Source organism: Akebia trifoliata, chromosome 4 (assembly GCF_017979445.1).
Source record: "Akebia trifoliata isolate Shusen 1 chromosome 4, ASM1797944v1, whole genome shotgun sequence".
In the NCBI taxonomy this organism is placed as follows: domain Eukaryota; kingdom Viridiplantae; phylum Streptophyta; class Magnoliopsida; order Ranunculales; family Lardizabalaceae; genus Akebia; species Akebia trifoliata.
Window position 1 is genome coordinate 17,916,172 of NC_141378.1, and position 26,141 is coordinate 17,942,312.

The 26,141-nt window shown below is 33.7% G+C and overlaps 2 protein-coding genes and 1 non-coding gene across 3 annotated transcripts; all 3 read right to left on the minus strand.

Annotated features, from left to right (window-relative positions):
- Nucleotides 1–12,585, minus strand: KT2/3 (potassium transport 2/3). The gene is made up of 11 exons (XM_086440134.1): nucleotides 12,165–12,585; nucleotides 8,872–9,090; nucleotides 7,865–8,023; nucleotides 7,721–7,778; nucleotides 6,092–6,409; nucleotides 4,717–4,956; nucleotides 3,620–3,937; nucleotides 3,348–3,527; nucleotides 2,599–2,674; nucleotides 1,539–2,114; nucleotides 1–297 (listed from the first exon to the last, which is right to left on the minus strand). Exons 1-11 carry the CDS (start codon nucleotides 12,383–12,385, stop codon nucleotides 164–166), a joined length of 2,499 nt encoding a protein of 832 aa, XP_086296260.1. The 5' UTR covers nucleotides 12,386–12,585; the 3' UTR covers nucleotides 1–163.
- A 10,011-nt stretch (nucleotides 12,586–22,596) lies between these two features.
- On the minus strand, nucleotides 22,597–22,669 carry TRNAR-UCU (transfer RNA arginine (anticodon UCU)). Its single transcript has one exon. It is a non-coding gene; the product is annotated as a tRNA-Arg (tRNA).
- A 1,698-nt stretch (nucleotides 22,670–24,367) lies between these two features.
- Nucleotides 24,368–25,927, minus strand: KOM (Rhomboid-related intramembrane serine protease family protein). The gene is made up of 5 exons (XM_086437724.1): nucleotides 25,764–25,927; nucleotides 25,520–25,683; nucleotides 25,187–25,452; nucleotides 24,978–25,104; nucleotides 24,368–24,490 (listed from the first exon to the last, which is right to left on the minus strand). The coding sequence occupies exons 1-5, from the start codon at nucleotides 25,915–25,917 to the stop codon at nucleotides 24,368–24,370; spliced, it is 834 nt and encodes a 277-aa protein (XP_086293850.1). The 5' UTR covers nucleotides 25,918–25,927.
- Between the last annotated feature and the right edge of the window lie 214 nt (nucleotides 25,928–26,141).

Consider the following 26,141-nt stretch of genomic DNA (forward strand, 5'->3'; position numbering starts at 1 on the left):
TACAAATAAACTAAGCATCCACCGTTGATTTGTATAAGAGCAAGTAACATAAATATCCTTATTAACATATATTAACCAAAGACATTGATGAAGTAGCATACCTTTCATCGTAAAAATTTGAAAGACTGCTTAAATCATTTATCTTATCTAAGTATCTTAAGCTTTAATTAAATACTAAATCAACATCTTCTACTATGAAAAGCTTATCATTATCCCTAATTACTTCAATGGAGTCAATTTCTGCACCTTCATCGTTCATTATAATCGCATTTCCCGCATCGAATCCAAGTTTCTCACCTATAAACCCAAAAAAAAAAAAAAAAAAAACACTCAATTTCTCAAAATGTTACCAATTTCAAGACTTTTGTAAAAATGCTTGAATCAAACAACTAGAAATCACCAATCAAGATTTTTTTAGTGTATAGGTTTACCTCTAGAGGAAACCTATTGCATTCATCTTGAATTACTCATTGAAATAGGGTGTATCAATGGGTCGGATCTTAAACGGATCACTTTTTTATTGGATCTAAAATAATCTAGTCCAAGGTATTAACCGGTCTGATTGGACCTAGAGTAGGGCTGTCAATGGATCGGATCAGACCGAAATCTGATCCACTCTGATATGATATCTTATTGGATCATATTAGGATTGACGATGTCTTGATCCAATAATGATCCGATCCAATAAAATGTTAGAAATTACATATTTATTTAAAAATGTGAAGTTTATTTAGATTTTGTACATCAAATCGGGTTTGGATCTTAATATTGAAATCTGATAAAAACATGATCCTTTAAGAGCCCTATCCAATACTTATCAGATCAGATCTGATCCAGTCCTTATCGGATTGGAACCAAATTGAACCGATCCGAACTTGATCCATTGACAGTCCTAGCTAGAGCTGTAAATGGGCCTGGTTTTGGCAAAAACCGGACCACTATGGACTAGGCTTATTTATTAAGTCCATTTAGTTATTGAGCCGGTCAAGCCCATTTAATAATTGGACTGGGTTTGGGTTTTGAATGTATGCCCGGTGGATGTCCCGGCCTGCTATATTATATTAAATACAATACATATAATAGTTTTATTATAAATTAATAATGTTCCCCTTACCACCTTCTTAATGTCTTTGAAAATGGGTTTGGCCCAGCCCAAAAATGGTCCCAATGTAGGTGGAAATAGATCGGGCTTGAACTAAGGTTTTATTTAGTAAGCCAGGGCCGGGTCGATATTTAGATGGGTGGGGATAGGGTCTAATTTTTAGCCTAAAAGGCTCAGCCCATCCCGTTCCATTAAAAGCCCTAGTCCTAGCTTAGATAGACCCAATGGGCCAGTATGGTAAGCCAAAGTGCATCCCACTAAATAAACCGACCTAGCCCGATCCAACCCCCAAATATCCCAAACTTCTTGCCAAACCCATTCCACCAAGAGCTATGCTGGGCTGGGTGTAGCATTGCCCCGGCCCATTGATAATCCTTGTTATAGTACTTTTGATCACACCATTTGAAATGATGATTGGGTTTTTGATGAATCTAACCTGCAATGCTTTTAAGCTCAATCATGGAATCTGGCAACTTGATCAATCTCCCAGCTTCTTTGACACCAGTTTTCCTCCTCACCACAGGATGACCTCTATATATACTCACCCTCGGATTACACCAACTGTCCGATCTCCCCCACTTGTACTCTTGTTCTTCTTCCTTTCTCCTACAAGACACATCCTGTGTTTGATTTGTTATGGCTTCTTGCATCGTAATCCGATGACCCACCTCTCTCTTTTGCATTATTTCATCCAAAATCACTGAAGAGAAGCCAGTTTGATTCACCTTTTCAATTTTTGCACCATTCATCACTAGGAGACTAACCATGTCTACATTGTTTTCTGCCATAGCGATTTGTAGAGCGGTGAAGTCATCATGATTCTTCGAATCTACGTTTAATCCAAGCTTTAGAAGCTCTTTCATGGTGGAGACATCATTTCTTTTTGCTGCCATGCAGAGAAGATCACCCGCGGTGTGTGGGTCGGAAATGGATGCACAGTGGTATAGGATCCTAAAGATGGAATGGTGCTTCGCAGCAATCGCTTCCCATAATGGAGTGTTTCCATCCATATCTGTAATTCATGAGATATGTTTATATATGATCATGGTAATTAGAAATGGTCAAGAAGCTAAAGAAAGCAAAGGACATGATTTGGAATTTTTAAAAAAGAAGTTTCTATTGCCACACTAAATTTTATTAACACCACCCCAAGACTTGTGCTATTTCTTTGGTGATTTGCATATGAATTGGGGTGCCGTTAGCAAAAGAATCTCTCTAAAGATAAGGGTATTTTAATCAAATGGGATATAATTTTTAAAAAATTATGTATGTTGATGTTTTGAAAATATTCATAGAATCTATCAATTTTTGTATATATATATATATAAAAAAAAAAAAAAAAAAATTGATGAAAAAGGATATAGATTGTATGGAAAATATATATATATAATTCTACCACTTTACATTAGGGTGTTTTGGAAAAAAAAAGTTGATGCGGTAGTATCAACTCTTGAAAAAGAGAGAGAGAAAGTGTGTCTTGAAGGCACTTGCTTTACCTTGAATATAGATATTGCAAGCAAACTTGAGAAGAACCAAAACACAAGCATCATGCCCTTTTGATGCAGCTACATGCTGATAATTCCACAAAATAGCACAAACCACAAATATCTAAATTACTTTTCAGGCAGAAGATTGTAGGATCAGTCTAGTAATGTGGAAAATAAAATAAAATAAAATTTGAAAATTCAAAAGGAAATGAATGCGTTCTTAAAAAATGAGTATCAATTAAACAAGTGACAAACTAAGAAAAAGTTGATTTAGATGGTTCGGTCAAGTATCGTAAAAGCCGATTATCACCTAGTTCAAAGGGACAATCAAGTTGAAGATTCTAAGACGAATGGGTGGAAGACTTGAAAGAATGAACATTCAAGTCGAAGGTTCTAAAAGAATGGGTGGATTAAAAGAATTAAAAAAGAATGTAGATTGAGATAGTAAAAACATACATGAACCCTATCAGAAGTAACATTCAAGTCAAAGGTCTTAAAAGACCGTATGAAAGAGTCAAAAGAACTATGAACGCATTTACAATAACAGAAGACATGGCTCTAGAAAGAAATGAATGTAGGAACAAGATTCATTCAAGGCTTTGGATGATAATGACGATGATGATGACAAGAGAGTACACATGCAAAGAACCCATAGAGGCTATAGTCTTCCCACGTACGATGGATGGTTAAGATCATTTGATCATCATGTATGATGTACCACCTAATGATTGATATAAAGAAGTCAAATGAAAACATACCAACGGGGTTCTTCCTTTGGAGTCTCCAATATCAGGATCCATCCCTGCCTTTAGAAGCTCCTCTAGAAATGCAGCATTACCAGTACTGGCGATAGTTATCATGTTGAAAGCTATATCACCATCTTCTCCATTGTCTACTAGTAAATCTTTGATGCTTAGATCCTTAAGTTGTTTGTAATGCTGGCATTTCCCATATTAAAATCCATTAAATTTAAATAAATAAATAATCTAAGAGAAGCTGGGAATTGGGATAACCATCTTATTCTGCAAACCTGAAGAAAGTTCTTGAGGATGGCTACATTGTCTTCTTTTCTGGTTTGCATTGCTTCTATAAGGCAACTTCTCTTCAACCTCAAGAGTTGAGACAAGGTCTTCGTTCGAAAAGTATAACCTTGAGGCCTAAAACAAAGTGCACCAACTTCTCCGAACATGTCACTCGCTGCTAATATCCCCACAGTTTGTTCATGATCGATCTCATAATCTATAATATCTACTTCGCCAGATACTATTATATAGACATCATCTGGTGCTTCATTTTGCATTATTACATCCTCTCTAGGTGGGATATATTCGGCCTTCATCTTCGCAACCTGAGAAATTTTTTTCATAAATACTATAGTGCACAGTTGATATGGGAGTGGAGATGATTTTGGTGGAAACAAGAGTTAAAAAGATTAAACGTAGGAGTAGCCTCAATAGATAATAAACTAAAAGAAGATTGATTGAGACAAAATAGTTCAGATATTTGAAGAGGCCTATTATAGAGCGTGCAAGTTGAAGATTCTAAAAAATCATAGTAAGACCCAAAAGAATGTAGATTGAAGTAGCGAGAGCTTATATGAACACACTTGTAATAACAAAAGGCATGATTTTAAACATATAGAACAAAAGGGCAAGAAGCAACAAGAACAATAAAAAAATACAATGCAAAATCAAAGATAAAGTGTGCACATATAATTTATGTGGTTAGGCAAGACTGTCTACGTCCCCCACGGGTGAGATGATGAGATTCTTTCACTATTTCTATGAAAATTAGGGTTACAATCTCTCAATCTCACTTACTCTCATTAAAACTGAAATGCCACTTATGGAATACAAGGTGCACACATAACAAAGCAAAAAGTATATAAATTAAATTAGAAATGAACACATTCGAAGGAATATAGAATAATATCAATAGGTGATGAATTAAGAGAAAATCAATTGAAATGAATCAGTTCAGTCTTAGATAGGTCTTAAATATATCTTAGAAAGAACATGCAAGTTGAAGGTTCTAAAAATATTTAGGAAAATCCAAAAGAACATGGATTGAGGTAGTCAGAGCGGATGTGAACACATTTGCAATAAAAGCAAAACTAGAAGTACTCACAAGGAGCAAGAGTGTTTCCCTTGATACGCCTTTGAAAAGATAAACATTCTCCACAGTTGGTAGGAATAGATGTTGACAGATGCTTTTACATATTGATTTGGGAAGTTGTTCTATCAAATGTTGCTGGTTTAATTTCTCGGCTCTAAATCGTAGACACATATATGCCAATATCTGCTCTTTCAACCTCAAAGGTAGGCGATTTCGACAAACAAAATTAGAAGCAGATTGTATGCTGTTCCTCTGCAATATTAAAAGTGAAATAATCTCAATGAGTACAGTTTCTAATAATGGTTGTATTGCATCATTTAAATGATTAACACTTGGTTTTGAAATCACTTCATGAGTACCACTTCTAGCTTTTGTAATCCCTATTTCATTATTTTTGCTGAACCCATTCCTCTATTATTTTACGAGTATTGCTATAAGCTTTTGTGAACCAGACTCATTATTTTTTATGAATCATTCCTCTATGATTTATGAATACTTGTTTTGTGCCTTTTTAACCCAAATTCATTGCTTTTATGAATCCATTAATCCTCAATGATTTTATGACTACTTCTATTAGCTTTTGTAAACTAAATTCATATTTTTTTTGAAATAAACCATTTCCTTATGCATTCAGGAGTACTTCTGTTGCCTTTTGTAACCCAATTTCATTATTTTCTAAGGTATTTTAGAAATACCCCCTGTTAAATTGGTGATATTAGGTTTACGTCCTTGGAAAAAAAGTAAGATTATGTACCTTAAACATAAGTCAATATTGCGTTTTCTTAATGATTTAAGGTGAAAGTTTGATTTTTTTTTTTCTTCAAATACTTAAATTACTAAATCAAAATTTGAAAAAAATAAATAAAAATTTCATCAAGAAAGAACTGTGGACTTACGGCCAAAGGGGATAAACCTATTTCACTAATTTATTAGGAGGTTATTTCTAAAATACCCTGTTTTTTATTGACTCTATTGATTTGATAGCTGCCCCCATATTGGCCCCGTAAATGTAGTACAACCAAAGGACTTCTCTTATTGTTAGATAGAGCATTAGACAGAAAGAGTTATTTTTGCATTATGAGTCCAACGACAACTCAGCCTCTATAAAAGGAGGTTGACATATGAGAGACACAAAAATTCTCTGATTCTCCTCTCTCTCTCCTATCTTCTCTCTAAGTTTGATGGTTATTTGTTGGATTTCTGTCTTACATTAGGACTATAAGATGTGGATATCATCGTGTTCTCTCTGGTAGACATCATCCATGGAGACATATTTTAGGTCTTTTCGATCTCAAACAACAATGTGACATGGTTTGGTGTGTTCCCCTATTCTTATACTTAGTGTACACGAACATTAGTTATAGTTTTATGGGAACAAGAGACTTACAAATTCCATGGTTCGGCGTGTTCCTTCAACGACCAAATTAGTCATGTTTCCGATTAGGTAAGCAGTGAGACCTAGATTAAAAAGCATGTAGAATATGATGAACACCATCTCCCTACAGTTCACAGCATGTAAGTCTCCATACCCTACTGTGGTCATGGTGGTGATGGACCAGTACATGGCGGAGATGTATCGAATCCTAAGGCCAGCTTCTCGAAAATTTGGAATCACTGAACCAATCCACGTCTTTCCTTCGTCGGGGTACCGATCAGCAAGCAAGTAATAGAGACAACCAGCACAGTGGACAAGAAATAATGTAACCTATACAACAACAATTACATGTTCTTAATGTTCCCCATCGTCGTGTTTGTCACTTAAAATGCTCAACTTATAAAAAAAGGTGTTTTACCAAAATGGTATGAAATTTGCGACGTTTACAAAATTGGGTAAGAAAATGGTATGTAAAACCCCTTCATTTACTGTAAATGAAACAATAAATGAAGGGGGTTTTACATACCACACCCGTCAGCATGCGTGGAAGAGGTAACAATGGCCAAACGGATGCCCAAATCAAAAGTTATGCCTTGATTAAAATCAAGGTCGGATTTTACTGCTTTTTAAAAGCAACGAATTCGTTGCCTTACCCGTATTTGTTAAAAAAGAAAAATATATTTATGGTAAAAGTTCTCTTATAGACTTTTAGAATATAATTTTAATAAAAAGTAACTTTTAGAAAGTAAAAAGTAATTTTCTTTTATTTTTTAAAAGGTAAAGATTTTTTACCTTTTAAAAGTAATTTTCTGAAATAAATTCAAAGAAACTTTTTAACTTTCAAAAGTCAAAAAATTTCTTTTTTGTGTGTATTCAAATGGCATATTAACATAAAAATTCCGTAGGTATGATGCATTGGTATGATAACTCATGTTTTTTTTATCAAAATAGCCTCACTTACAATTTCTTTAGTAAACCCTTAGGAAACATTCTACTAAATTACAACTTCCTCCTTTCCAACCTTTTGTACGATTGAACAATGGAGAAAACTCTCAATTCTCTCTACCAAACAATCATTGGAGTTCAACAACAAGCCTCTAGCTTTGAAGGAACAATCATGAATCTTGTAGATATGTCCTCTTTCATGTTTGATATCCATTGGAGCTTTCCACCAGCAGTTCTCCCTCTTTCCTCTCTTTCTTTATATAATATAAAAATGTAGAAAGAAAGAGAAGAGAGAGTGAGACTCGTTGGTGGAAAGCTCCAATGACTGTTTGTTATAGAGAATGATGAGTTTTTTTCCCTTGTTCAACTATGTAACAAGCCGGGCGCGAGGAAGTTGTAAGTGGGAGCATTTTTTATTTTTTTTTCAAAAACATGAGTTAGATTTGCAAATAGGCCTGTTTTGAGTATTAAAAGAAAAAATGGCCATTTTTTACAATTGCGTTAAACCTGTGGAATTTTTATGCTAAAATTCCAATTATATATCTTGGCTCAATAAGTGTTTGTTGACACAAAACTTTGGAAGACCAAAATGCCCCCACATTTACCTTAATCTTACTATTATTAAGGTCATTTTCGTCATTATATATATTTTTCATAACCTGATCTGTTAGTTTTGAGAAAAAAAAAAAAACTTACAGATAGAAGTCTAGCACATCTTATCCACAAATAACTGAACCTAATGTCTTTCTCAAGTCTGAAAATATAAAGAAAGAAGGCATTAATGAGAAGTGTAGAGGTTTATGAATTATGAATTTCAGTATGGGTTGAAAGAGATGATACCTTGTGAAGAATTGTTTAACCTTTCTTAGACGCCAAAACCTTAGCATTCCCAAGATGCAGTAAGAGAGACCCATTTTGTTTTTGCCAGTAAACAAGTATCCTATAACTTCAAATGGGATTGTTGAAGCCAAATCCATGAGAAACCATGTTGATAGATACCTATAAACATTGTTCCAAAAAGACCCATCTTGAATTCTTGATCACACTAGCAAAAAATAAGGTTCAACAGCATTGTAATTGTTGGTAGAAGAATTAATAAAGTTCAAGATCCTCACTTCATTAATTATAGAGTTTTTCTAAACTGACTGCGCTCAACACTGCATAAATGTTTTGCATACACTTTGGTGGGCCCACGCGAAAAATCAGCCAGATAGCTGATTTCTTGCTATCAGAGCTTTTTTTTTCTTCTCATGATGGGCCTCTTTCATTAAGGGTATGATGCAAAAAAAAGATCAAATCTAATGGTATATCTAGATATTTGGGGTTGGGACAACTTTGTTTATAACGTTCGGATGCCATCCATTTTATCAGATCCAATGGCATTCAACGGTGTTGTAAAGATTGGGCATCCTCTTTGAGGTTAAGGGGGTAAAAAGAGAAAAATAATATAGTTGAAGGGGTATTCTTATAAAAAGGGGTTAAAGGGGCCGTTCCTCTTTGGGGTTAAAGAGGTAAAAGAGGAATGATAGTAAAAGTAGGAAAGATAGTAAAAATAGATTAATATTATTGAGAAAGAGAAAGAGAGGAGGAGAGGAAAAATATAATAAAGTTGAAGAGGGGGGAGGGGGTGGGGGGAGTGTCCCATGGCCATAACTGTCCACTCTAAGTTCATTAAAAATTAGAGAAATTATAAACATATTAGATTTATGATCTTGTACCAAGGGATGCTTGACAATATGATTTCAAGATGATCCAATGCTACATAATCTTACACATTTTAAAATGCATTTTCATGTTAAAATAAATAAAAAATCACTAAGAAAAAATTAAGGCACATATCAACATACCTCACAGCAATTTTTCTAGAGTCGTGAACTAAAACCTGAGTTTTTGGATCAATGTAAGCAACAAAAAATGTTAGAACAATGTCAATGCCAAAGAAAAAGTCGACGATGCTATCTGCGATGTAAAGTCTTCGTCCCGGAGATGCTTTCATGAACGCTATCTCAAATGGGTAAACCCATGCAGAATACGCCACCAGAAGAACTGTTAGTGTCTCCCAACACCTAAACAACCAAGAAACACAATCAATTTTTTTTTTATATAAAAAATATAAATATAAATATAAATGAAATTTTGACAATATCGAATGTTTCTGTATCTGATATTTCATGAATGGATCAAACACATTGAGGTAGATTAGAGCTGCGGAAAGGTTTTTTTTTCAAGACTTACTATATTTGACCATTTAATAGAATCTCATACTTTTCAAAATTTTCTTTAGTTACTAATAAGGGTTTTTAATGGGGTAGGCTGGAGGATGGGCTTTTAGGCCCATATCTAGTTGGAGGCACAAGCAACTATACATGATGGGAAATGTTCGGCACCAAACATTTTGGCAAAACATGGGTTAAAAGTTTTGGAATTGGCTGATTTTTGGTGAGGATGATCTCTACGGTGAGGACATCATCATCACAAAAAATCAGCCCATTCCAAAACTTCTAACCCCATCAAAAATAGTTTACAAAAAATAGACAGTCCACGATTTTTCAACTTGTAAACATGGGGCTAGAAATTTTGGAATGGGCTGATTTTTGGTGAGAATGATCTCTTGGTGAGGAGATCATCCTCACCAAAAATCAGCTCATTCCAAAACTTCTAACCCATGTAGGACAAAAATGGTTGGCTAAAATGTTGGCCAAAATGTTTGGTGCTAAACGGGACCCATACATGATTTGATGAAAGGACTTTTTTAATCTCAAACGAAGCTTGATGCACAACATCAAATTGCTGTCATCCAAGGTTGACATGGAAGGATGATCCTAGATATGGAATGGAATCCCTAGGATTATCCTTCCATGTCAACCGTTTGATTGATGGGATTCCTCAATGGATTTACTCCCAGTTTGATGGATGAGTATGATGACCACTTTCATAAAATGGTAAATAAAGATAGATTAATGCTGAAGTGACCTCAGTTGGGGGGGGGGGGGGTGATGTCTTTTGACGTGGCAACACGTGCATGTCCGTAAAAGTATTTTCTCGAGATATGTATAAAATGCATCTACCGACATGTGTGTATCACCACGTCAAGATGTCCCTTGCTGAGGTCACTCTAGCACGACTCAATTATGAGCTAATAGCCAAAAATGATATTAACTAATTATATAAAGATTTATTTGCTATTTTATTAAATTACTTTAAAATTTAAATAGTCACCATAAGAAATTAAGTACTTGAAAGGGAGAATTTTAAAATTTTATTTGAGGATAATGATTTTTTCTTTGGCTAGATATTCTTAAGGATTTTCCAAGAAATATCTTTAGAAAATCAGTATTGAACTCTAGGAAATGTGTGAATGAATTTTTCTAGTATCAAACAAGGTTTGAGATTCTCCATAAAAGTGACTCTTGAGATGAATGGAAAATCATAGATTTCCTAGAGACTAGTACTAAAGTTTTTGAATCATGATAAATCGATGCAACAAAACATATGCGATCTATACACAGCAGACGTGGCAAGGGCACAAATCCATAGGTCTTTTCCTTAGGGATACACAAAGAAAAAGATCAACAATTATATGCCCTTGCCACGTCAATTGGGTACAGATCGCGTATGCTTTGCCGCATCGATTAATAATCATTCTAATTTCTTAGGGATTCATATAGATTTTGGCTAATGATAAAATGACTTGCTAAAACATACGGAGTTGACGTGGTAAATACACAAAACTGTAGATCTTTTCCTTGTTTATCTCGAAGAAAAAGATCTATGATAATGTGCACTTGACAGTTGACACATCAACCGTGTATAGATCGAGTACGTTTTTTCTAGTATGATTATCGAGACTCGGATTTTCTAAGAACGCATTTACGTTAGACGGAGTCTCTCAAACGAGGTTTGACAAAGTATAAGCATTGATAGCCAATGAAACCTCATGGTAGGGAATGGAAAATTAAGTCGTTAGGACGGGTGGCTAGAAAATTTAATGTGGAGATAGATTTTTAATGAGAATTTCTCTTGTCACATCAACTCGTTAAGTTGTTTTTATGACACACCAATTATTGAAAGAGTCGTGATTCTCTGACACCCACTCTAACACATGCCCCTCACGTGGCATGGGTTAGAATCATAGATTTTTTCTCCTTGTAATACATAACTATACATTCTCATAAATATGTGTAATTGTGTATCTCAAGAAAAAGAATCTATGATTTTAACACATACCACATCAAGGGGTGTGTGTCAAAGGGGAGGTGTCAGAAAATCTTTATTCATTATTGAGAAAGTCATGATAATCTGACACTTTTTTTTTTTTTTTCAGACACCCCCATCACAAAACCATACATCCTTTACTTTGAGATACACTAAAAAAAGATTTATGATTCTATAATTGCCATATCAGGAGGCATATGAAAAAAAGAGAGTCAGATTATCATTAGTCTTATTGAAACGATGTACAACTCATCACAAAATCATACACAATTTAACATCTCTCTCTCTCATTGAATAAAAATAAAAAAAGAGAGAAAAAGATGTCGTATTTTATAAAGAGTTGGTGTGGCAATATAAACTTCCTTTTTCATATGAGTCGGTGTTGGAGTGACCTCAAAATTGTACCTCACATCTCACTTTCCTAACATGGAAGTGTGTAGGAACCATAAATATTTTTTCACGCATAATAGAGAAAAACTTAGATGTCCAGTGTTTCAGAGCAAAGTTTAATTTCCACCCTAAAAAATTGCTTATGACACACCATTTGGTTCCATCAACACCATGTCTGTTTGGGTCACCCCTTAGTCAACTTTCATACACCTACTTAGGTGACGTTTTCTTCAAAAATATTGGACTTACAAGGAAAAAAAAAATTAAAAATTAAAAAAAAAAACCCCTTATAAATGATTATTCCAAATTTTAGAAATCATCAATCAAACTAATTTTTTCGATCTAAATTCATTTTGGGCTGGACCAAACATTTATGTTACTAGACCCAAATCATATGCATACATACAATTCGTAAGACTTTAAACAACATATCATGTGTACATGCATGTATGATATATATACCTGCATCACACATGGATACAAACTATAATAAATATAGATTAACCTTAAAAATTACTGAGTTATAAGTATTAACCTGTAGCTCGAATTCATAGGAGTTATAATTATCCATTTCGATTCGCTCTGGTTCTGATTGTAACTTGAGACACCCAATGGAGGAAGTATAATCTTTGAGAGGTTTCGAAGGTTGAGAGGCTCTGAATTATCATCCTTGTGTTCATGTAGGAGTTCGGAACTCCAACCCTTCTTCGTCTCGGAGCTGGAATTACTCTTGTATGGATCAGATACCCTCTTCATCTTCTTCTTCAAAACAAGATTCACTAAGGTTTTTTTAGTTCATATCAAAAGAGGAGAATGAAATGAGATCAAAAGAAGAAGAGAGAGTCCATGAAATAATATTGGGAGTGTGGAAAGAGATTTATATTTGTGGTCCAAACAATGACCCAAAACTATGATGTTGGGTACATCTGCGTTAATTGTATGCTTTGGGATAAGCCTCGTAAGGAATGGTGGGTGTCTATGTTATGTGTACATGTGGGTGAGAAACACTTTCTCTTCTTTTCTTGCTTCAATTATTAGGTTTTCAATATATTATCTATCATATTATTTTATTTTATGGTTCATGACAACAAGTTGGATGTTTGAAGTGACCAACACCAATCACATGGTAACACCTAGCAAAGAGAATTAATGAGTCGTGATACTCTGATTTAGGCATGTGACATATTCAATCGACTTATTTGACATGATAGGCTTGGAAATTATAGATCTGCTCTCCTCGAGATACATAATTGTACCTTTTTTTAAAGGGAATCTATGGTTCTGTATCTTGAAAAGAGCACATCTACAGTTCCTGAGCCTATCTTGTCAGGTAAGTCGATTGAGTTGCCACGTGCCCAAGTCAAATATATATATTAGGCAATTAGTTGTTAAGGGCACCACTTGTTAAGATAACCAAATTTAGATTAGGCAATTAGTTGGTGAGGGTCAATTCAATTAATTCAACAAAATTTCAGATAAAAGGAAAGATCGAAAGATATCAAATGGATGGAAGGACTTTAAAAAAATTGATTGTTTCTAGAATAAGTTGTTGATTATTTCGTTAAATCCCAATCAATTGATTAATTGCCACTTTTTTATGGCTGTTTTTTTTTTTATTTTTACACAACATTTTTAAAATTTTCATCTAAATTCAACATTTTTTTTGTGACTGCTAATTGTTATTAATTAGGTTGTCAAGTTTGGCATTAGTTTAATGGTAATGGATGCTTAGGCACTTAAATCATCAATCGAAATGGTATTATTGATTTGATCATAGTTTTAAAACTGTATTCAACTTGATTAGACTTCGAGGTAACTTGGCTCCAAAAACTCGATAAAATCCTCTCATCATGTCAGTTTGGTGAGTCATTGAATCAACTCATCAACTCAATTGAGTCTACTTGAAAATGCATCGAGTTACACATAATATTAATTTGTGGTTATAAAAGGTAAATATTTATAGCATTTTTATGACTCATAAAATAGGGACTTGAGGAACCGGTTGAGTAATTCTTTTTCTTAAGTTTTTAATTATTTTAGTGGACACTTTAAGGTCCAACTATGTTGGACATTAGGAAAACCCTAAGAATGACAGGTTTCCTTCTGAGGTCACCTGGAGTTGGACCACTAAAAAGTTACTTTGAAAATGAGATGGGTAATTTAGATATACCCCTTGGGGTTTTGGTAAAATATTTGAAATACCCTCTTGTTGTTTCAAACTGAGGACATACCCCTTGACCTTAATCTTCTTTCATAGACTAATAGAAACTGACCAAAATACCATCTCTCAACTTCTAACCATAGACCTTGATTTTTTTTTTTTTCTTATAAATGTGTTTTTCTCGTAAAAGTCCATCATCTTCAAACTCTTCAATATTAAGATAAATTATTTCAACCTATTTGTCCATGACTCAATCCTTATCCATCTTCTCCAATCTCATGTCGAAAACTCTTGATTTTTCTATTCAGAATCCGCTACCCTTAAGTTCCTCAAAAGAGAGTTTATTGTTCTAGGTTTTAAAATTGAAGAAGATTTAGAGTTGTAAAAAACTATTACACCTAGAGTTGAAAAGATTGGAGATATCTCAAATATTAACCAAAAGCCGAAGGAGTGATCTAAAGAAATAAAAAGGAGAAAGAAGATGGGTTGTAAGATTTCTTAATTTGCACAAATGCAATGGCATTGGTTATAGCTAGTAATCATCAATTAAAAAATTACTTATTAGTGAAAATTTTTTGACCGCACACTCCCTGAGATGTCTTTCAATTTTTGCACTCCACTTCAACAATCAAATTAACTTAGAAAGATGAAAGAGAAGGTGAAAAAAAGAAATACAAAGCAAATATTGAGCACAATTGATTTTAAGATGGAACCTAAATGAGTCCAAAGATATCCTTGGACCATTATTCTCATTCTTATAAGAGAAAAAAAAATGGAATAAGAACTAAAAAAAGTTGATATCTACCTTGATTGGGTCATCTTGGATTATCCAAAGATACATCTCAAAGTATTCGAGGATATGTCTCACTACACTGACTATCGAATAAATTGAGATTGGTCATTGACGTGTTGACATGAATCTCAAAGTGACACACGCACGATAGATTGAATGTAAAAAAAGAAAAATTGACCCGCACAAAACTCACTAATAAATGGAGATCATACAATTAAGCAATGTTTTTAAAGAATTTTATCCTTCATGTATGGCAGCTCTTTTTTTTTCTTTGTCCTTTTTTTTTATGTGAGATGAGATAGTGTCATTAGGAGGGCACTTGTGGTCTTGAGTATTTGCAGAATATGGGTCAGATCATGGGTGTGGTCCATAATTGATGTTGAACATGGCTACAGACTGGACATCCCTGGCACATTCTGGTATAATTCCCTTTTATTACCCTCCATTTAATGGAGTCCAACTTTGAAACCATCTTCTTTACATGATAGGTGACTCCTTATATTTTTAAATTGATGAACATCCCTACATGATGATTTGGTGAATCTTTTGGAGGTATCTCCCTATATTTTCAAACTGATGACATACCCCAGTCTTGATCTTTTCACTATTAAAAATGTTTTTAATGCGTTCGTTGTCGCCATCATCGTCTTAATATTATACAGAGGTTGAAGACGACTGTTTTCAAAAAGAAAATTTAAGAATTTTCAAGTAATTTTTCATTTCTCCATAAGAGTAACCAAGATCAAAGGGCATGGAGGAATTGATTTGAAGTTGAGTTGCCGGATGGATTCCTATTATGCCAAACCACAAATCAGTTCGTTATTCCATTAAATTTCTATTTGATTCTTTGAAAATAACAAACTTATGTATAAATACTAGGGGATTGGCTTAGTGCTAGAGCTTGCTACGGGGTTTGTTATTTTTGGTGAGTGTTGGAAACTGGGTTGTCTTCTACCTTACTCAATTGCATGTTAGTAAGCTTTTGTGGGGTTAGGACATGCAATCATAGGGACTAATCCCATCTCAAAAAGTGTGGAGGTCCTTGGATATTAAAAAGGAAAGTTTATAAAATAAAAAAATTAAACAAACCCATATGTACCCTTGTTATGGTCAATATTAAAGACACCCCATGGTTTGGTCAATATTAGAGCAACTCCAATGCATCTTTCAAAATCTCTTCCATTTTGGAATTTCACATTTTCAAACTCCAAAATGAAAGACATGTAAAGTTGCTCCATTTTTTTGGTTCCAAATTTGTTTAGACCGTAGAGTTGAATTTTGGCATTTCTTAATTTTGGATTAAATAAAAAAATATTTATAGATCATCAGTTTAGAAAACATGATTGAAATGCAAATACCTTGAATATCTAAAATGGTGGTTCAAAATGCTCACATATTCCATTATGGAATATCAGTTTCTCCAAGAACCCAAATTCAAATATAGCAAACCACCTAATCATGCAAGCTTGGTTTGAAGACAAAATACCAAATATTCACCAAAATGTAGAAGGTCCATGTGTCAAGTAAGGCTGATGATTCCTTCAATTCTTTGAAATGGATTGGGCACCTCAATTTTTCTTTTTTCTTTTTTTTTCTCTCAATTAATTCATCCCACCAAATAGATCACAAGGATATAGTTGACCATTTATTGCAAGAATGGCAAGCATCTATTTTCTTAGAGTATCTTTTGGTGAAGGTGGGTCCAACAATGTTATGTGTGCCATGTGTACCACCATGTCAGATCATATGTTATGTGTGCAAACATGTCAGTGGCAGACCAATCAATTTCCCCCAAAATTGAGATTTTCCTATAAGAAATTGATTTTTCTTATCCGAGGCCCAAAACATTTATTTTTGACATATCACTAAACGAAACAATTTTTCACATTAGCTGAGAAAATGACTTTTTATAGATTTTTTATCTTTCTAAGTAATCAAATTGGGCTTGTGATTTTTGTAAGAAAAAATTCTCTTAGAAAATTATATCTCTAAAAATTATAATTCTCTCATCAAAAATAGAATCCCTCCTTTAATGCTTGCTCTCTCAAGTTCAAGAGTTATCTACGGAGGATGGTGTTTTATTGGGTCCCTCTCCTCTTTAAAATTGGTGATATTATATGATTAACCGTATGCAAAATGAAATATTAGACTTACCCCTTTACCGTAAGTTAATTTTACATTTTCTTGATGATTTAATAATAAAATTTTAATTTTTTAAATACTTAAATTATTATATTAAAATTTAAAAAATATCAAGAATTCACTGTTAAATCATTAAGAAAAAATAACTTTTGACTTATGGTCAAAAGGGTAAACTTAATTTTGCATTTCGCAAGGAGATAAACTAAATATCATTAATTTTACAGTTGGGTTTTGTAAAATACCCTTTTTATTTCACTTATGGGTGGAAGCTGATGTGGCAGGCATTAATAATTTTTTGCCACGTGGCTATTTGCCTAGTGAACAAGCCTGCACCGACAGACAAAAATAATTTTTCTTCAGTAAAATTTCTTCTTGAAATGACAGAGCATCGTTGTGATTCACATGGGAGTAAAAACTTCATGATTGTGACAATTAATGTTCTATCCACGTAGACCACTCCAGAGAAGATCATAGAACCACAAATGAATTATTTATTCATAAAAGTATTGGAGAATGATTGAGAAGACATGGGGCCCACTCAAAATTTTGAGTGGTGCAATGTAAAAATATCCTTCCAAGGTCCCACCTTGTGACCGATCACATCTGCACTTGAATTAGGTACCATTCAGCATGTTCCACCTTGAAATAGACAGCTTCTATTGCCACACCAATATTTTACTAACAACACCTCAAATGTTTGTTAAGTGATTTACATATGAATTGGGGTGCTGTTAGCAAAAGTTAATGTGGCAATAGAATCTCTATTACAAAAACTTAAAGGGTGAATAGAGCCAAAATTCTTTAAATTTTCAATGAAATCAAAACAAAAATCCTATTATACTTCCCCCAAGCCTAAGAAAGAAAGAAAAAAAAAACTTAAAAACCAAAATTTCAATTTCAATGATTGAGTAGATAATATCGTTGAACCAAAAGTTCAAGTACATTGGAGAATGATTGAGTTGAAATGGAGTCCACAATTCGACGCGTGAGAGATCCATTTTGCCCACTTTTATATGTTAGAGATGTGCATTATCAAAATTTGTCAAAGAAAATAATATTGTCAATCTCGAGAAAAATATAATTCCACAGTTCCACCTCATGAACGATCATTTCTAAACTTGGGATCATACCCAAAATACATGATAAAAAGAATATATAAATGATGGGAAACGCTAATTTCCAATGCTTCAAATATGCATACTTAATATTTTAGGGAGATTTAGAAATGCCCCTATGTTTTGGCCAATATTAGTGATACCGCCTATATTTTCAAACTGATGATATACCCCCTTGACCTAGGAAACTTGGAAAACTAATAGAAAATGACCTAAATGCCATTGTCTTCAATCTTTAATTGATTTTCTCTTCAAAATTAACCATCTTCAAGTTATATTTTTTTTATTAAAAGCCACTCAATTACTTCTACAAATGAAGTTATTTGCCCTCTTTTTTAAGCGTAAGATCCTATCTTCATCAATATTCAAACGGTGAGAATAATATATGATTTTTGGAAGATTAAGAAAATTTTGGATAGAAAAATCAAGGGTTGCTTCAGTTATTGGAGATATGATTTAATAGTTAAGAAATTGTAATTTTAGGGTTTAACAACCCGAAGATTAAAGATTTTAAAATTGAATTTTTGGAGATATAGATGATCAATGACATTTTGATTGAAAAATCAATGAAGAATACATTGAATAGGTAAGAAATAATTAACCCTAGAGTTTGATACCTAGAAGATGGATGATTTCAACCTTCTTCCTATATTTTGACATTTTATCTCTTCCAACTATCAAACCCAAAGAGCATGTAAGATTTTTGAAAAAGGATGTTCTCTGAGGTAAAAAGAAAACTTTTATATTTCGTTGAAGAAATCGAATGAAGAGGTTCAAAAAGATAGATTGTCTCTAAGAAAAATTAAGGTTTTTTGGCTTAAGATTGAAAACAATGGCATTTAGGTCATTTTTTGATATTTTCCTAGACAAAACCTAGGTCAATGGGGGGCATGTCATCAGTTTGAGAACATAGGCAAGGTATCTCTAATATTGACAAAAACATAGGGGGATAAATATTTTTTGAAAAATATTTAAAAATAAAATTGGTGGAGGATACTAACTTCTTGGTAAACATGGTTTTAAAACTTGGTTTCGCGTCTCGTCTCACTCGGCATTGAGACAATGATTTTTAACCATTTAAAAAACCTGATGAAGAAGATGAAGTTTTTCACCACATTTAGACCCAAACCCTTTGTTATTTGGTTTCAATAAAGGGGTTTAAATTTCTCAATATACTTTACATAACTAAAATTTGAGACGTTAATAAAAAGAAATGAAGGAGACTTACCACTTAAATGAGAGGTATGGAAATGACAAGCTCTAAGGTGATTGAGAGATGTGTGGAGTTGAGTTTTGCAATTCTTGCAAGTTCTTAGAGTTTGTTGGTTAAGGTTTCTTACACATTTTATTGAGGAATTTTTGGTTGAAAAATTGTTGGTCTCAAATATCTAGGACAAAATTTTCTATATCTCATCCGAGACATATTGTTCGTCTCGCGAGATTTCACAAAATAAAAAAACCTTATTCGTCTCGTCCATGCCTGATATCAAGACAACTAGGGCGATGCATCTCAGTCTCAGACGAGTTTTGAAACCATGCTGGTAAAATGTTGGACTTTAGCAGTCTCCATAAATGTCATCTACATTTTGTTTAAATGAATTAGAGAACTTTGATTGTCAAACAAGATCTCATAACACACCAATTATGTGATCATACCAAATTTTATTATCACACTACAAAGTGTCTCCCACTCTAATAATTCTTTATATGTCATGTCTTTTCATCCCCCTTTTCCTTCGTTCTCTATTTTTTAATCCCAAAACCCTTAAAATCATTAGAAACTTCAATTTTCTCCAACATTTTTCCAATATATGAAATGGTTGGTTGAGGAAAATCTCTTGGTTTAGGACCATTGAAGAAGGAAAATAAATTGAAATAGTAGAATCAATACATAATATCCAAAATGACAAAATGGCCAAGTCAATCAATGTCAATGTTCCTGTGTATTTTCGTCGTAATTGAATATCTATAAACAAGGGAGATTCCTTGATTAAGATTTTCTTTGAAGAATAGACCATAAAAAAGGCTCCAAAAGATGGTGGGGGTAGGGGGTGGGGGAAAGAGAACAATGACAATGGATTGAAACTTTAGTCCACCCAAAAATATATGAATTCGCCCACTAGGGGTTTGTCACGATGCTAAAAAGTTGGCTTATCTAGATTGTGACTTTGAGTCTCTTCATGCCTCTCAAATAAAAAAGTTGTGTGTACCATGTGGATCGATGTACAAAACCTTGGATTAGTCTTGTCGAAATATGTAATGTGTCGGATGAACAGGTCGGGCAAAGCCTGGTCACGATTTGGCTCATTATGTATGGGGATACCAAGATATCAACATAAATAATAATTATAAATAAATTCAATGAACTCATATATTATAGCCCACTCCACAAGTTATTCTCTTTTCTTTCATTTGAGATTTGAAACACATATGTACTATTCTTCTTTTTGTCAAATCAAAGATAAGTTATTGCTTCATTAGGAGAGAAAATCTAAATCAACTTCTTTGGAAGAGTGACTACTGATAAAGAAATCCATTTCAAATCCTAGAGCGAACATTAAAAAGCCCTCTTTTCTTCACCCTTTTTCTCCCTCAAACCCTAGTAAGAAAATTCCACCTTTATCTAAAAATTGGATATCCAAATGCAAAAAATTCGTTTAAAAAAGTGTAATGATTTTCGATGCCCCCTTTGACACATGCCCCTCTACACCCCCATCATAGAATCGTAGATCAATTTTCTCGGGATATACATAATCACAAATACTTCTGTTGTGTATCTCGAGGCAATTGATCTACGATTTTATGATGGGGCGTAGGGGGAGTGTGTTAGAGGGGAACATCATAGTATAGTGACTCTTTTAAAAACTAAAGATCTGCAATATGTTACCATTTTAGTGATTTTACTTTTATGACTCACAAGAATTTTTCCTTTATTTTTCAACTGTAAAGGTTTTTTTTTTCTTTAGAAAAAAAAAAAAGGAAAAGGAAATGAATCCTTTTTTTTAATTATTTATTAAACATCATTAATAATTCTCATTAATTATAGTGCCAATAATGGATAACTGACCTCATAATCCATTACAAGAATGACTACCAAACTGCTTCATTTTGTGTATATAGTACATGGATGAGATATATCATAGTTAATTCCTCAAAAAATATCATGGACGATGCTTCAACAATGGAATTTGATAAATGAGATTTCGTGTATGTGTTAACATTATCTTCTTTTGTCTGAAGAAAGAGTTTAACTAACCTTTCTAAGTTAGTAATGATTTCACCCTTACTAAGCATCCTCAGGCTCTTCATGTGGGATCCAAAAACAAGATTTGATGTTTAAAGTTACTAGAGAACAAAATTCTATGAACTTGAAAAAAAAAAATCCAAAAAAAATTATTTTATTCCGTTGAATTTGAATTTTAATTTTGGGAGTTGGGTGGAAATTTGTTAGCCCTCCATTTTCAAAATCTTTTTTTGATTTTTTTAAATTTTGAATTTTTCGATGAAATGTATTAAGCTGTGGTGTTGGATTGTTAAGGTGATAATCTATTTGAGCAAAACAACCCTTAGTAAGGCTTAAAAATCTTCCAACGGTAGTATGGAACAATTAACAAATCCTGATCCAAGCAATAAAGTATGAGATTGGATCTAGACCCGATCTTCTAATTTATTCAATCAAAAATCTAATCCATTTAGGGCCCGACTAGTAATAAGGATATCGATCTCAAATAAACAGATGCATCAAATATGTGGTCCACACCATCAATTCGATGTATAAGGTCTACGGTGAGTTTGACATTTTGGAATCATTCGAAGGAGCTCTGAATGATATGTTCTCATTATTGTGAGTTTGTGACCATTCATGTTCCTCGCGCAGACTTGAGTCTTCTTTGCTTTGACGTACAGATGGGATTAAACAACTGATTCGGTGCATTTATTTGGATGATGGATCATATAGCTGATTTAAGATGATCGATTTGTTGGCCTGGATGATCTGCTGCTTTATAATATAGCGAAAAGAAAGTGGACGCATCATTAAAGTGCTTGATGTTGGTAGAACCCATGGTTGATCTTCTGCTTTATAATATAGGGGAAAAAAAGTGGGCCCATCATTAAAAGTGCCTAATCGGATTAAACAACTGATTCGGTGCATTTATTAGGATGATGGATCCTGATTTAAGACAATCCATTGGTTGGCCTTGATGATCTTCTGCTTTATAATATAAGTAATGATTTTCTAACACCCTCCTCTTCTAACACACGCCCCATCATTGAATCATAGATCATTTATCTCGAGATATGCATAATCATATCATCATGACTCTCATAATTTAGAGGCAATACAAAGTCGTGATAATCTGAACTCCCTCCCCTTCCTTTCAAATATTCTGTCCTCATAAAATCATAGATCATTTACCTCAGGATATATAACAAATTTTTTTTATAATTAAGCAACTGTCGAGGCAAATGATCTATGATTCTCGGGGTGCGTGTGCCAGATAGGGAGGTGAATATAATTAATAATAATAATAATAAGGAGGTGGACCTATCATTAAAGAGTTGGATGGAGGAGGTGGGACCCATGGTTGATCGTTTGCTTTATGATATAGGGAAAAAAAAAAAAAAAAAAAAAGGTCCCATATCATTGAAGTGTTTGATGGAGGTGGGACCCATGGTTGATCTGCTGCTTTATAATATGGGGGGTGGGCCATCGCTAAAGTGCTTGATGAGGTGAGACCGAGGCAAAAAATATCCGCACACCCGGTGGGACTCGAACCCACAATCGCCTGATTAGAAGTCAGACGCCTTATCCATTAGGCCACGGGTGCTACTTGTTTAATAAGATCAAAGTCTAATTTAATAAATAATAGTAAATGTTTATTAAAGTTTTGATACATATACGGAGAGAAAATGGGATTTTGACGTTTATCACCCCCCTGCCGTGTGCCATGTTCCTTGCAGAGGCTTCATATATATATATATATATATATATATAAGACCTTGATATGTATATTAGGATTGCAATTTGGTCTGGTTCAAATCGAGAATCAAACCAAATCAATAGTTTTGGGGTGGTTTGGAACAAGTTGCAGTTTGGTTTTGGATTACAAAAATGAAGAATCGATCAATTTGATTTTATTCAGTTCTCAGATCAAGCTTGTATAGAACCAAACCCCTATGCAAAAAAAAAATATATGCGTATATAATAATTATTATAAATTATTTTAAGAGTTAGTGTATAGATTAGTGATCTTTTATGGATAAACTAATGATTTTTTATGGATAGATATGTGATTTATTATATGAAATTTTATGTTTATTTTTTATTAAAAAATATTACTTATAATTTATAAAATATTTGCAATTCTTGGACCCGAACCGAACCAAACCGACTTTAATTTGATTTGAGTTGGTTTGGTTCCAATGGAATTTGGTTCGGTTCTGATTCTTATTTAATGGAACCGATCTATGTCGATTCAATTTCAATTTGACCTCAAACCGAACCGAACCGAACCAAGTTGCACCCCCTAATGTATATAATTTAAGAAATTCTAATAGGCAAGGTGCAAATGTACAATCCTAGTAACCAATTGCAGGTTTGAGGATTTAATTATGGGAAAGTTTTGAGAATTATATAAAAAGATGTTTTAAGGTTTCTTCCCAGAAATCCACCAACTTCAGCTTTCCTAAAATTCTATCATGATCTTGAGATTTGAATGTTGAAGAAAATAAAATCTAGAAGTTAACAAGAGGAGGAGGAGCAATTAATAAGTGAATTGCAATTATTTAATTGGTTGGTCCCTTATTGGATAATTTTTATTGAATTAAAAAGAATTGGCCAAAATTTGTGAGTCTAGATGCAATAACATATGATTGAATTTGATCTTAACTTTATTCTTTTGAGCCCATTTTGACATACAAATGGTTATTTCTCATCTTTACTATTATAATGAGAGAAGGCAGATTAGAAGTAGTTCGACATCAAATTTTGGATCCCTCAGCTACCCACGTCTTTCCATTTAAACTTAATATGATCAAGGTCATTTTGGTCAAAACACAAGAAAAATGTTGTGCCCGACCTTACAATCACGTTTGAAACTCTTCAAAATTACAAAAATATCCTATTTACTATGTAATATTCATGAGCTCTTTAATCAATATTTAAATTACAGATGAACCCTTTTGATACATGTGTGTTGGCATATGCCACTTTCTAGCCTATATAATACAAGTAAATGGGCAGTTTATTGGGTAATCAAACCTAATAACAGTTCCCTTAGTGGTTTATTGAATCGATACGTTCCTTCGATCAAGGTTATTTTTAAGCTAACAAAAAAAAACCATTTTGAATGATATCCCACAAGTGTTTGGATCGGTATAGCCGTATAGCATTGGACAACATTTCAAATGATTATATTTTGAATCAATATTCAACACAACTTCTAAACATTTCTAATGAGCGAGCGTTAACAGATGGATCGACATTCAGTTTTTAAGACCAAACTATCATCAAAAGTGTACAAGCTTTAGGAGCAGATCTGACTGCACAAGTCCCCTATCCTTGCTTGTGAGATATTGGTGAATGGGTAAATCAGAAATTTGTCGTTGCTTTTACATGTCAAAGTCAATCGTCCTGTACTTACCTTGACCTGCACACACAACCAGCATTCTTAGTTACAATTCAAATGGATTAAAGAACAAGCTGAAAGATTATCGAGTTACAATTCAAAAAAAAAAAAAAAAATGCAAATCACATAAAAAACACAGAGATTTACGTGGTTCTCTCAAGATTGATGAAGACAGAACTTGCAGTTATAGACTACACCCATTCACCAATATATATACACCCCGCGAAAATATAACTAGGGTTTTATATAATACTAATGAAATTATGAAAATACCCTTGGGAAAATAGATTTAAGTAGGGAGAAATCCAAGTTAAGGGGTAGGGGAACACCTTTCCTAGACAAAGCACTCAGTAACCATATTTCAAGAAGACCCAACATAAGAATCATCCTCGTTAATAGAAAATGTAAGATTTTTTTTTCTCCTTCCAAGATTTCTTTTGCAATGTTGACAAGCGTCCAAAGCACATAGCATTGCTATCAACCGTTACAATTGAATTGTACATAATACCTCACAAGAGATTGCTTTGTTGTTGCAGCTCCAACTCTTGGAGGGGACACAATCAATATAGTGACACCAACTGCAGTACTTGTTTGCGTTCACTCCATGAAGAACAGCTACAACACCTCCCGTGAGTCTACGGTGAGAAACACCTCTTGTAAGATCTCCATGTATTAGAAACTATTTACATTTGGATTTTCGACAAGAAGAAAACTTACATGAGAATGAAAAGCACAAGAGAAACACTCCTCAGAACGGGCTTGTCGAGTTTGTGCTTAAATGTCACCGAAATTTTCTCATCATATTCAAATAGGCCTCTTTTATTTTGAGATACTTGCCCAATATGAGGATTGAAAAGGAGCACAAACCCAAGAAGAAATCCAGATAGAAATCCTCCAATGTTGGAAAAATTGTCGACGTGAGGTAGTAAACCAAGAGCAAAATTGATTATTGCAACAAAAAAGATTGCTAAAAATGCTGCAAACTGCGATCAAGCATAAAGGGTAAGGAAGAAGTCAAAATTGAGGGAAATCGAAGAGTAAGGAGAAGACCTTATCGGTGTAAACTTTCCAATTTCGGATAAGTCCAGAAAACATGGCACCAAGTAATCCAAATAAAGCACCCGACGACCCAACCGATGGGCTGTTCTCGACAAAAAGTGCGGACATGGAGCTGCCAACAATAGCTGAGAGTATGTAGATTAGTCCAATCCTTGCTGCCAAACAGAAGAAGAGTTCAACCATTGGTTTTGCCTGAGTAATTCTTGTACCCAAAAAAAAAAAAACATGAACTCACATGGACCAAATTCTTGCTCCAAGTGAATGCTTATGAAGATAACACTTGAGAGGTTTAGTACAAGGTGGATGACCCCTGCATGAAGCCATGGGCAAGTCAAAAGGCGCCATATTTGGTGATGTTGTATTAGAAGGTTTGATCGAAGAGCCCCCATTTCATCCAACCTGCAATATAGAATACACGCTAAAGTTATAATTTACCAAAAAAAAAATGAACCAACACGAATACTTCAGTGTCATTAATAGGCAATTTAAAGCATCTCTTGCATTGTGATATTTAAGCCAATCAAAGGAAAAAAAAATCAATGCTTCTCATATACTTACAATAACTGAAAAATATTGTGATATTTAAGCCACAAAATAGCAAAACCATACAAAA

What these genes read in the sequence shown, in the direction of transcription:
- KT2/3 (XM_086440134.1), bottom strand. Translation starts at nt 12,385, where the DNA reads ATGAAGAGGGTATCTGATCCATACAAGAGTAATTCCAGCTCCGAGACG. An exon ending in CCTATGAATTCGAGCTACAG is followed by an intron (nt 9,091 to 12,164) that starts GTTAATACTTAT and finishes TTGGTTGTTTAG; the next exon opens with GTGTTGGGAGACACTAACAG. An exon ending in TTGCAATATCTATATTCAAG is followed by an intron (nt 2,115 to 2,598) that starts GTAAAGCAAGTG and finishes CATGAATTACAG; the next exon opens with ATATGGATGGAAACACTCCA.
- KOM (XM_086437724.1), bottom strand. Translation starts at nt 25,917, where the DNA reads ATGGGGGCTCTTCGATCAAACCTTCTAATACAACATCACCAAATATGG. An exon ending in GGAGCAAGAATTTGGTCCAT is followed by an intron (nt 25,684 to 25,763) that starts GTGAGTTCATGT and finishes TCTGTTTGGCAG; the next exon opens with CAAGGATTGGACTAATCTAC. An exon ending in GGAAAGTTTACACCGATAAG is followed by an intron (nt 25,453 to 25,519) that starts GTCTTCTCCTTA and finishes GCTTGATCGCAG; the next exon opens with TTTGCAGCATTTTTAGCAAT.